A 12,025-nucleotide genomic window follows, 5' to 3' on the forward strand; every position below is an offset into this window, starting at 1 on the left:
AAAATATTGTCTCTTTCTTATAAATGGCCCTTGGAATTTTAGAAAAGGGATAAATTGTGTTTGTCTTCATAAAATGCTATGTAGGACACTGTTTTGTAGCTGTATGATGACTAAGTGAATACAGCAGATATTTAATCGAGAATCCACATGATTACACAGTGCTGTATGTCTAATGGGCTAAATATGTTTAATATCTAATTGTAACTTCATATAAATTCACAACAACATATTTCACTCAGTCTCCTGTATAAAAACATACAGTGAATATTCTATTATTATTAATTAGTATTATTATTATTACTATTTATTCAATATTAATGTATTCAATATTCAATTAACTATTCTATAGTAGGTCATATATCATTACTTGTCATCTGATCCAACTATGTGTGTTATTTTTTAATTCATGAAAACAAATAGTCTTCTGTATAGGCTGAGTGAAGCCCAACCTAATATCTAGAGATTTTTTAATCCATAGTGCAGTGCAGATTTATACTAAAACGTTTAATATTTAAATGAACAAAAACCACAAATTCGGGCAAAATCTATGAACTGGACGGTTATTATTGTGTAAGTTTTGAGCATCGATTTAATGGTGTTATTTCGCAGCATATCCCCCTACTGGACGCATCAGGAACAGCAGGGGCGTAAAACTGCCAGGGGCGTAAAACTGCTAGGGGCGTAGATCTACCGGCTCCAGGTCTGCAGCCTCCCCATATAGGAAGTAGGCGGTTAAAAGCGCCGCCATTATTTACAACGGAGGTCTATGGGAGTGTCGCAACTCTCTCTCTCTATGACTCTGGGCTAGATGTCCCCCACTGGGTGTCCTGGCGCAAGTTCTACCACTGGGGGTCCCCAGACCCCAGTTTGAAAAACACTGATCTAAGTCACACTCTCTACTGCCATGATCAGCTTTAGACTTTAGTTTAGTTTATAACGTTTCTTTTTTTCATAGGTGATTAAACCAGATGTCAATTTCCAAGGTCATTAAATAGACTATAGACTAGGCTACTTTAGCCTGATGTTTTCACTAGCTACTCCACCAACAAATCATCACAAATCCAATTTTTACTTTTTTCCCACATGAACTTCAGACCAAGCCAAATAAAAAGTAACCAAACTGAGTTTTGATTTTCATAATTGTTACTAACTCACAACAACCTGTAATTGGTAAAAGGCTTGTATAGTGCAATTATTTTTTCAGGCTGGTCCAGGTCAGCTAAGCATCCAACGGTAAACAAACAGGAGATGTCATATTATACACTGTATATACATTTTTTTTTTTATGTATTTTGTTTTTTATGTCACTGTACCTGCTTCGCCCGAAGATTCCGAAAATTGGAGAATTCCTAATCGGCTATTTCCGACTGAATTCGCCCCTTATCGTAAAGTGTGTATTTGAATCGGTTGTGTTCGGGCATTTCCGGATTCACGATAACGGTTGGAATGTTCAAATCTTCGATGCTAGTTTTGCTACTTCTGGCCTGGAGTGGATATTGAGCTAAGAAAGCGACTGAAGAAGGAGCGAAGAAACTAAAAAAAGGAGGTGAAGAGGAGCCTGGCTACGGAATGACGGTGTTGCAGGAACCTGTCCAGGTATTTGAATTAAATGTTAAAGCGCTCCGTTGCACTCCCAATTGCGGGAGAAGACTTTTATCCAGCCCGAGAGACCGGATGATTGTGCGCTGCTACACCGCGGCCTCAGTTAGCGGCTAATGCTAAGGGCCTCTGCCCTTTACCTCACACAAAACCTGCACTTAAACATACAATATATTGCTTTTATTTGTATTTACAATTGCTGTTTTAATAAATACAGTGCTTGTCAACTTGAGGCAGTTTTTTTGTTTGTTAGTAGTTTGCAGGCAAGCTAATGTGTTGTTTTGCAGGTTAGCCAGCTAACGTTACCTGATTTATTGTTTTTTTTTATTATTGGGGTAGTGATGTTTCATTTTGACGCTTGTGTGAAAATATCTGCTGGGGTAAGGATAATTGTAAATTGTAGATTTGCATGTTTACAGAGATTGCTGAAGAGAATATAGGAAAAGTAACATTAACCAGTGCATTTGAAGTGATTTGATGATTAGCAATTTTGGAGATGGTTAGTTGTTTGATATATGAGCTCTTTAGAAATAAAAACATAACATGTGATTGCCTTTTAAATGTGTATTTTCATATTTATAAGTTATGCTGTTTTAATGGGCCAACATAAACGTTAAAGGTTGTGGGTTTTATAAGTCTTCGTCAGATATTAGCTAGCCAACTGTTCATCGATTACAGCTCTTAAACCTGTGTAATTTATGTCTGTCAGACATAAATTCAAATGCATATACAATGTGTACACATTGGCTGTCTCAAATCAGAAATGAGCTGCCTACCTAGTCAGTATTTTGGATGCATCACATCTGTCAGTCAATATCAGCTGGCTTCCCTCCTTCTCTTCCAACCTTTGTGTATACTGAAATCGTTCACCATTTCCTGAAACTGTGATTAAGACATGATTTAATGACAGTAAATAATTCTATATACATTTGAAAATCTTTGCAGTCTCATTGTTTGTGTAGGAGTTAATTTCTTCTGCAGTTTTGATGATCAGTTGTATAACCTACTTGCTGCTAGGTGTTAATAAAATCATTAACCTGCTATTGTTGACCATTTTTGTGATGCATCTTCCTTATTGCTAACTGTAAAAGGGATGAAGGTAACAGCAGCTCTGTTTTGATCCATAGGCTGCTGTATGGCATGCTCTGAACCACTACGCCTACCGAGATGCTGTATTCCTGGCAGAGAGGCTCTATGCTGAGGGTAATTGCACAAATCATGCTCAGTACAGACAGACAACATCCTCCATTTCCCCTCATCTTTCAGAGCTGAGCCGAGGCATTGCATTAAAACAACTTTGTGTGACTCAAAATGGAAGCTGACATTTTTATTCATTTTACGCTTCCAACATTAACTGTTTAAAATATCTTACACTGCTTGCATAATTCTTTTTATGTCTATCATATTAAATCGTATATAATTTAGGACAAATCATGTTCCCTTCTATCATTTGTGTTCTTCTGAATATTATTTTCTTTTTGCCTGTCAGTCCATTCAGAAGAGGCACTTTTCCTGCTGGCCACATGCTACTATCGTTCAGGGAAAGCGTACAAGGCCTACCACCTCCTGAAAGGACACAGCTGCACCACGCCACAATGCAAATATCTCCTTGCCAAGTGCTGTGTGGAACTGAGCAAGTATGGATGATTCCCCAGCTAATCATAACACATGACTCATGATCATCATATCCCAGTGCCTATTTCTAATATCTCTGATATTCCTTATGAAATACTCAATACCTCACAATCATAGCAATATTCAAAAGCAACTGCTATATGCTACTAATATAATAATATTATGAGATAATAGGCAGCAGCAAGTCTCTGCATTTATACTGCCTTTTGTTCTGTTTACTTTCACTTAAAAGGTTTGTTCACACAAAAATGAAAATTGTCATTAATTACTCACCGTCATGTCGTTCCAAACCTATGTCCAAAAGACATTCATTCATCTTCGAAACACAAATGAAGATCTTTTTAATGAAATCTGAGACCTTTCTGTACCTCAATTGAAAGTCTACGCAACTACCACTTGCAAGCCCCAGAAAGGTTGTAAAATATGACCCTCCAATGCGCGTTCACGCAACAACGTTTGCTCTCGCGTCAACAGAACACGCATGAATCCGTGCTCTAGTCTAGTGAATGTGCGTTGGAGATTAATATTTTGTAAGTAAAGTGTTAAGTTGTTTGTTTTTTTGCACAAACAAAGCACTCATATTACTTCATAAAATGTATGTTAAACCACTGGAGTCACATGGAGTACTTTTTGATTTTCTTTACTACCTTTCTGGGGCTTGAAAGTGGTAGTTGCGTAGGCTGTCAGTGGAAGGACAGAAAGCTCCCAGATTTCATTTGATCTTCATTTGTGTTATGAAGATGACGAAAGTCTTACGGGTTTGGAACGACATGACGGTGAGTAAATAATGACAGAATAAAAATTTTTGGGTGAACTAACCCTTCGAGCCCTATTTTAATAATCTAAGTGCACGGTTTAAAGCGCACAGCGCAAATGTCTGTATCCACTTTTGCTAGTTTAACAACGGGAAAAATGGTCTGCGCACTCAGCGCATGGTCTAAAAGGGTTGTCCCTATTCTTTTAATGGGTAATGGGTGTGTTTTTGGTGTAACATGCAAAAAAAAACAATCAGATTGTAATTTCACATTTCCTTTAAAAGCCAGTTGCGCTCGCGCCATGGCAGATTCGCTATTTACTTGGCTGAATTTGCATGCGGAAAGACTGAATGCGTCTCCAGAGAGGAAACGGATCTGTTCGTGCGTGAGGTTAAAACGCGGAAGCAGACCATCTATGCTATGGGACAAGCCGGATTCCACCATATCTTTATGAACACAATATTTTTTATATTTGGCTAGTTTGTGTGCTGCTGGGCATCCCTGTGTGTGTAATAAGCAGAGTGTATGTGTGTTGTGGACTCGCCTATAGGCACACATACTAACGCGCTCTTTAAATAAAAAGAAAAAAGATTGCGCCATTGACTTTAGACCAGGTTTCAGTTGGTCAATCGCACAGTCTATTTCAGTTGCCTCAAAATAGAAACGTGCCAACAATGCGCCAGAACACACCTCTTTTCAGACCAGCACGCCCTTGGGCGCACAAATGGGTGCAAATGCATTTGCTATTTAAACAACGTGGCGCAGGACGTGAAAATGATAACTGTGTCAGGCTGAAACTAGCAAAAAACACTTGCGTCCATTTGCGCCGGGCTCCATTGCGCTGGGTGTATGATAGAGCCCTTCAAGACAAAGTTACCATGTATACATTTGTGCCTAACATTTTGAGCAAAACATGCATAGGCTGTGAAAGTCTTGAAATCCTAAGAATTTTAAGTACTTAATTACTGCAGAATGGCTGGTATCTTTACTTTAGTATTGAAGTAGAATTACTTTTGACATCTCTACCTGAGGGCCATGTAATGAAATATAGGATATTAATCAGAAGAATGATAAGGACTGAAAGCTATAGATCTCATTAATGATGAATACTGTTTTGAATGGCAAGTTTTTAGTTATTTGTATTTTTCTCTGTCAGGTTGGCAGAGGGAGAACAGATCCTGACCGGAGGAGTCCTGAACAAACAGAAGAGCCAAGACGACATCATTACTGAGTTTGGAGACTCAGCCTGCTTCACTCTGGCACTGCTGGGGCAAATCTACTGGTATGTTGAGATTGTTTGTCTACTTACCTTGACCTACTGAAATCAGTGAACCTTGAAAATACAGAGATATCTTCTCTGCAGTTGTCCCTGGGAAAGAGAGTGAGAGTCTTTGTTGTTTAACTTTTGGATACTGCTGACTGGAACCAAAGCTGTAATGGATTTAGAGACAGACAGGACTGTTTTGAGTATTTTGTTTTGCACTCATGGAGATTTTTATTTTATTTTTTACATTTAAATAAATATATGTTCGTGAAGAGCTTCTCTAAAAACACTGCAAGTTTGAGTCACTTATAACGTGCAATTGTGCATTTGAAAAACAACCTGCACCAAACTTCTTCTCAAACTTGTAAACCTGTTGTCCAACAAAAGACAACATTTAATAACATGTTTTTACTCGCTTCAGATCATCAGTCGATCTAATGTGGTTTCTTATCACGGAATTAGGGAGACAATATACAATTTTATAGTATTCTATACAGTGATAAAGGTTAAGTCGATTTGCATTGCATTATAAATATACTTTATTATTATGAAAATACCAAAGAAGGCTTTAACAATGGAAGAAAGCGTTTCTATCTTCATTTAAATTCATCTACAGCGATAGCTGTATTTGCCAAATTGGGATATCCTGTATTACTTCCGCAAGGCATATTTGGAGTTTCTGCATGAGGGCGTCCTTTGGCGTCCAGTAAACAAACGCCTAGAATGCTCACTCCATCCTATTTTGGGTTAAAAAATAGGGAAAATAATACTTCTCTCTCAAGAAATATATATGATAATACATATGTTTTTCTCCAGTGTACAGACGTTTTTTTTTCCCACACTGGATGCATAAAAAGCTCATATTTCATATTAAAAACATGGACTCCGTTTTTGACTTTGCGTACCTCCTGACAAAAATAATAAATGATTGTCACAGATGTTGAAAATTATAATATAATATTTTATAATAAATCCTTAGACCTTTCTTATGATTTATAGTCATAGGCTGCCTGCATGTTAACAGGTAACCCTGCATTTTAAAAATAATTTAGTAAAAATAAGTTTTCTGTAAATTAAAAATATTATTATTTTCTTAATTTTTATATTATTTTTATTCTTAAATACTCTATTTTTAATTTTTTTAAATGTAAATGTTATTGCAATAGTAATATTTCTTATTTTGTTTAATGTTTATTTAGAAATAAGAATCATATTAATTATTATTAGTCATATTAATATATATAAGCACAAGCACAACAAACCAGGTGTTCTTACATATATATATATTTCATTTGAAAAAATAAATGCATTTCAAATCTCAATTTTAACCAGAAAAATTCCCGCAATTCCCTCCCCCCAAATCATGCAGCCCTACAGAGATTGCTTAGAGTTTTTAATTTCTTCAGGTAAGGTGGCAGGTTGTTTATTAGATCAAGCTTCCTTGTTTTCTCACATGAGAGATTCTTCTTGTAATGTATGACATGAGATGTATAGCCTCACAGCTTCTGCACTCTTTGTTAATGTGCTAATATAACACAGACAACAATCACTTTTGGGGATGTGTACTTCAATACACAACTAGGAAATCCACACAGCTGAATCTGTAATGTTTTAATTTTGTCTGCAATACACCTTTGTAGACGTCAAAGAGTTTGTTCTGCTGTTGCGCTCGCTGTGTGTTTGGGTTTCTCTGTGAGCGTCTCACAGAAGCTGTGGTTCTCGACAGCTATAAATGTGACATTTTCTTACAGCAAATAATCCATTGTTATTTACATTGAGTAAAAAAAAAACAGATTTTTGTTGACATTTTCAGCCTATTGTGTATTTTGGCAGAAACCCAAAAATGGCATTTTATGAATTGAAACATTTCCAGTCGCTAAAATGTTGGTGATCATGCACAAAACTTATACACCTTTCTTTGTCCCTTCAGCAAAACGGATCGAATAGCAAAAGGAGCTGAATGTTACCAAAAGAGCATGAGCGAGAACCCTTTCTTATGGTCTCCATTTGAGTCTCTATGTCAGATTGGTGAGTTTCTTTTCCGTTATTAATTAGGGTCATTATCCAACCTTATCCAAGCTACACAGTTACAGGACTCCATGAGGAGATGTTAGATAATGTGATTTTAAACTGTGCCCTCTGTGCTACAGGGGAACGACCGGATCCAGAGCAGATCTTCAGATTGACCTCCTTGCAGAATTTCAGTGGAGGCCTCCTCCCTCCTCCCATCAGCCCTGCACACACACCTAGTAACAACATGGGACACAGACAAGTCGACACCGTCCTAATGGAGACCCCACAGGATACTTTGGTATGTCCTTCCTCTGGTTTGCCATGCATTTTATGTTTTATAAAGACAGATTTGTTTATGCATTAAGAATATGAGGGGCATGGGTTGACTTATTATATTTAACGTTGTGAACTGATTATCTTCTTCATCATATCTTGGCATTGTCTTTCTTCCCTCTCTAAAGGAGCTAAACCGGCTCAATCTAGAATCTTCTAATTCAAAGTACTCCCTGAATACGGACTCCTCTGTGTCCTACATCGACTCTTCCGTCATCTCGCCAGACTCCATTCCACTGAGCACCGGTGGCTCACTGTTATCCAAACAGGTGCAAAACAAACCCAAGAGTGGCCGCTGTTTGCTGGGGGGCACAGCCACACTCAGCCCCCTAACACCAAGGTAACGACCACTTTGAGAGACCCAAATTGAACATTAGGGCTGTTATGCCTCACACTTAAACATGCATAAGACTTTTTTTAATGTAGTTCCAAGTACTTTTTTTCTTCATTGATTCCGATTATGAATGTGATAAATTGGCAGAACTTTGGTTATGTTATGATTTCATTCTAGTAATTGTTCTTTCTGTTTAAAACTGTGAAGTTTTGGAATTTTGCCTCTGGAGCCGAGCCCGGGAGACCCAACGTACCTGCAGAATTACGGTCACAGTGGAACTGGGATGGAACCACCTCCTCCGCCTGGCCCTCCAAAAAAGGTAATCTTCTTTGCTTATAGCAGCTTGCTGTTATAATATTCCCATGGGACTTTTTAAAGGGGCTTTGTTTTACACTTTTGAATAAATGCAGGTTTAAAAAAAAAAAATTTTTTTTATATCATTATCCAAGGTTTGTTGCACTGGAAGAGTCATTTAGTTTGTACATTACTATTTTGCACTATTACACTACTGTTTTTATTTTTATTGCTGAATTGTTTTGCTGAATGACATGCATTATATCATTATTCCACAAGAGTGTGAAACATTATTCTGTGTGTCATTTATAATACAGACTATCAAAATAAACTCTTTAAAACATTTATGGAAGGCTTTGTAAAAAATAAACGATCCCCTCCCCCATTTCAGGCCGTCAGTAGAATCAGCCAAGTGGGGACGAAGTCAGTGTTTGCACAGAGTGGCAACAGCAGAGAGGTCATTCCAAACCCTTTCAACCAAACTCAGACCACTGCCCCACAGACCAGGTAAATGTCATTGTCAGTACACATTTATATAGGCAACTAATAGCTATGATGATGATAATGGCTTCTGATGACATCTCTTTCTGGTTTGTAGTACTACACCACAAGTGCTGAGCCCAACCATTGCTGCTCCCCCAAATGTGCAGCCACGGCGGAGCTCAAGACTCTTCACCAGTGCCAGCTCCACTGCCAAGGTACTGCCTTTTACTCATGCAAGTTTATGCATATATGTTTGCAAAAAAAAAAAAAAAAGAGAGAAGGTTTTATTAACACTCTGTTAATGATGGAATTGAATAGGAGAATAGTAAGAAGCTGAAAATGAAGTTCCCCACCAAGATTCCTAACCGAAAGACCAAAACGAAAACGGGTAAGGGAGGAATCACCCCATCTAACCTGAATGAGAGCATTGAGATCCTCAAGCTGGATTCTTCCATATCGGAGGGCAAAGGCAACATCAGCTCACCACAGTTCCAAGCTTTTAATTTACAAAAGGCTGCTGCAGGTATCTGAGAATGCTCATCTTTTTAAGATGTATTGGAAGAACTATAAACAAATCAATCTATTTATCTTTTTTTTATTACTATTGCAAATAAGTAAATTACTGCAAAACTGAAGCAGGTTCTTAATTTTTTTTCTCCTTTGTTTTATTCAGATGGGCTGATGACGTTGATGCGGGATATTGGGAGGGGCTATCTAGCTCTCTGCTCTTATAACTGCAGAGAGGCCATTAACATCTTAAGTCAGCTGCCTTCACACCACTACAACACAGGGTGGGTGCTGGGTCAGATCGGACGAGCCCACTTTGAACTGGCTGAATACATGCAGGTGAGTCAGGGCTGGTTAAATCAGATGACATCATTTATAATTGAAGGCATTCAAGAACTTATCAGTGGTAAAAATAATTTATTTCTAGTTATTCTTACAGAAAAGGTAACCAAGACTGAATTTTTCGGTCTGTTTAACCAGGCGGAGAGGATTTTCTCAGAAGTCCGGCGTATCGAGAGCTATCGAGTGGAAGGTATGGAGATCTATTCCACAACACTCTGGCATTTACAGAAGGATGTGGCGCTTTCTGCCCTCTCTAAAGATCTCACTGACATGGACAAAAACTCACCAGAGGTAAGTTTCTCGTTGCAATATAGCAAATGCACAGGTTTTGTTTGCAATGCTTTATCTCATGGTTTATTTTTTTTCTTCTCTCTGTGTACAGCCCTGGTGTGTAGCTGGTAACTGTTTCAGCTTACAGCGGGAGCATGACATTGCCATTAAGTTCTTCACACGGGCCATCCAGGTGGACCCCAGCTTTGCATATGCATACACACTATTAGGGCATGAACTAGTTCTCACAGAGGAGCTGGAGAAAGCCTTGGGCTGCTTCCGCAATGCTATACGCCTCAATAAACGTCACTACAATGCCTGGTATGGTTCAGACTCTACTCTTTGACTTTGGAAACGAGAGACTACATTTGATAAAACCTAAAGTGCATAAAATGAAATAGTTGAATCTCACTAATTAATTTTATGTTGTCTGCTACGTCAGGTACGGCTTGGGAATGATTTACTACAAGCAGGAGAAGTTTAACCTAGCTGAGATTCATTTCAAGAAGGCTTTGAGCATCAATCCTCAGAGCTCTGTACTGCTCTGTCATATTGGAGTGGTGAGTAAATCTAATGCAGGGAAAATAGTATCAGTATAAAGTGAATTTGTGGGTCACATCCTCTTATTTCTTAGGTAAACGACAGTGCAAGATTGTTACTTGGAATTTGAAATGTCAGACTAGCTCTATATGTACTTGTTGCGTTGCTACCTTTATATTCATTCTCATGTGCTCCAAATCAGGTTCAACATGCTTTGAAAAAATCAGACCATGCACTGGAGACCCTGAACAGAGCCATTAGCATCGACCCCAAGAACCCGCTATGCAAATTTCATAGGGCCTCTATTCTCTTTGCCAATGAAAAGTACAAGGTACTTCTCAACTTCTTACATCAGTCGGCCAAGATGATATACATTTTTAAATGTTAAGTAACTAATTCATTCTTCACAGGCGGCTCTGCAGGAGCTTGAAGAGCTAAAGCAAATAGTTCCCAAAGAGTCCCTTGTTTACTTCTTAATAGGAAAGGTACACCTAAAGCTCAGCTGCTTACTTGCATATATTTTACATCAGCTATATGCTGATATCATCATTTTAAAAACCTACACTAAACAAATGTACATCATCTTTATAGGTCTATAAGAAGCTTGGCCAGACTCATCTGGCACTAATGAACTTCTCTTGGGCCATGGACTTAGACCCCAAAGGGGCCAATAATCAGATCAAAGAGGCCATAGATAAGCGATACCTCCCAGATGATGATGAACCTGTCACTCCTGATGATTATCCCTACTACTCAAGTAAGTATCCTACCCAGTGAGCCATTTAAGTGGTGCTGTGTGCTCTATCTAATGTTGTTGCTTGGTCTCTGCAGCGGAGGTGGAGGAGTCACAGGAGAGCAGTATGACGGACGCTGATGACACACAGCTCCACACCGCGGAGAGCGATGAGGTTCTGTAGCCCCTGGACACCACTCTGGACTTTGAAAAAAAAAATGCCAATTTGGGGGCTACTCGAAGACTCCAGCTCTGAAAAAGGAGGAAGAAGAAAAAAAGGAAAACAAACTGCTGCTAATAACAGTACCTCCTCATTTCTGTCATTTTATTTTCATCATTCGTTCTTGCCTTTTTCCACCCCCTCGTCATCATGCCTTAGACGTCTCTCATCGGTCTGATCTTCTGGTCCTGTCTCATCCCTCATCGTCACTGGCATCATCACCTTTATTGCAGACATGATCACTTGAAGAATTCAAGTTCTGTCTGAGCTCAAATTGCCCTTATTTGCCAATGACTCCACTGTCTTCTCAACAAGTTAAATGTCAATTTAAGACTCAAAAAAGAGCCACAGACATTCATCGATGTTCCTGTCTTAATGCGTAGGCCTTTTATGTTATTTTATCGCCATTTACTCTGAATAAAGACCTGTGTAAGAGTTGGTAGTCCTTTGATTCCTCTCCCCTCCCTTTTTCTTCATGGAACGTGATTGCTGGGAGAAAAAAAAAAAGCACTTTCTGCCCACATCCAAATGAAAAAAAGTATTTGGCTTAAGAGATTCAATGTAAACTGCATATCTTCTATCAGATTGCCATCTGTTTAGAAGAAAAATCTTTTTGAAAGTTAACCATAGAAAGTACTAGTTCTGAATGATGCAGTTTTTGTTTTTCACCAGATTTTAAAACCTGTGAGTTATACTCAAAAAG

The 12,025-nt window shown here is 38.4% G+C and overlaps 1 protein-coding gene across 1 annotated transcript; it reads left to right on the forward strand.

Moving 5' to 3' along the window:
- Positions 1–1,424: 1,424 nt before the first annotated feature.
- Positions 1,425–11,757, forward strand: cdc27 (cell division cycle 27). Its single transcript, XM_082183935.1, has 19 exons — positions 1,425–1,596; positions 2,727–2,802; positions 3,089–3,236; positions 5,146–5,271; positions 7,184–7,281; positions 7,404–7,564; positions 7,728–7,939; positions 8,141–8,252; positions 8,619–8,734; positions 8,826–8,925; positions 9,029–9,233; positions 9,384–9,556; positions 9,698–9,850; positions 9,942–10,150; positions 10,272–10,389; positions 10,572–10,700; positions 10,780–10,854; positions 10,961–11,126; positions 11,201–11,757. The coding sequence occupies exons 1-19, from the start codon at positions 1,570–1,572 to the stop codon at positions 11,284–11,286; spliced, it is 2,490 nt and encodes an 829-aa protein (XP_082040061.1). The 5' UTR covers positions 1,425–1,569; the 3' UTR covers positions 11,287–11,757.
- Positions 11,758–12,025: the final 268 nt, after the last annotated feature.

The sequence above is a fragment of the Leuciscus leuciscus genome, assembly GCF_965113295.1.
Source record: "Leuciscus leuciscus genome assembly, chromosome: 1".
NCBI classification, from domain to species: domain Eukaryota; kingdom Metazoa; phylum Chordata; class Actinopteri; order Cypriniformes; family Leuciscidae; genus Leuciscus; species Leuciscus leuciscus.

Bases quoted from the DNA above. Each gene is read 5' to 3' on its own strand.
- cdc27 (XM_082183935.1), top strand. From the start codon at position 1,570: ATGACGGTGTTGCAGGAACCTGTCCAG. The intron at 3,237-5,145 runs GTATGGATGATT...TTTCTCTGTCAG, and splicing joins TGCTGTGTGGAACTGAGCAA to GTTGGCAGAGGGAGAACAGA. The intron at 10,701-10,779 runs GTACTTCTCAAC...CATTCTTCACAG, and splicing joins TTGCCAATGAAAAGTACAAG to GCGGCTCTGCAGGAGCTTGA.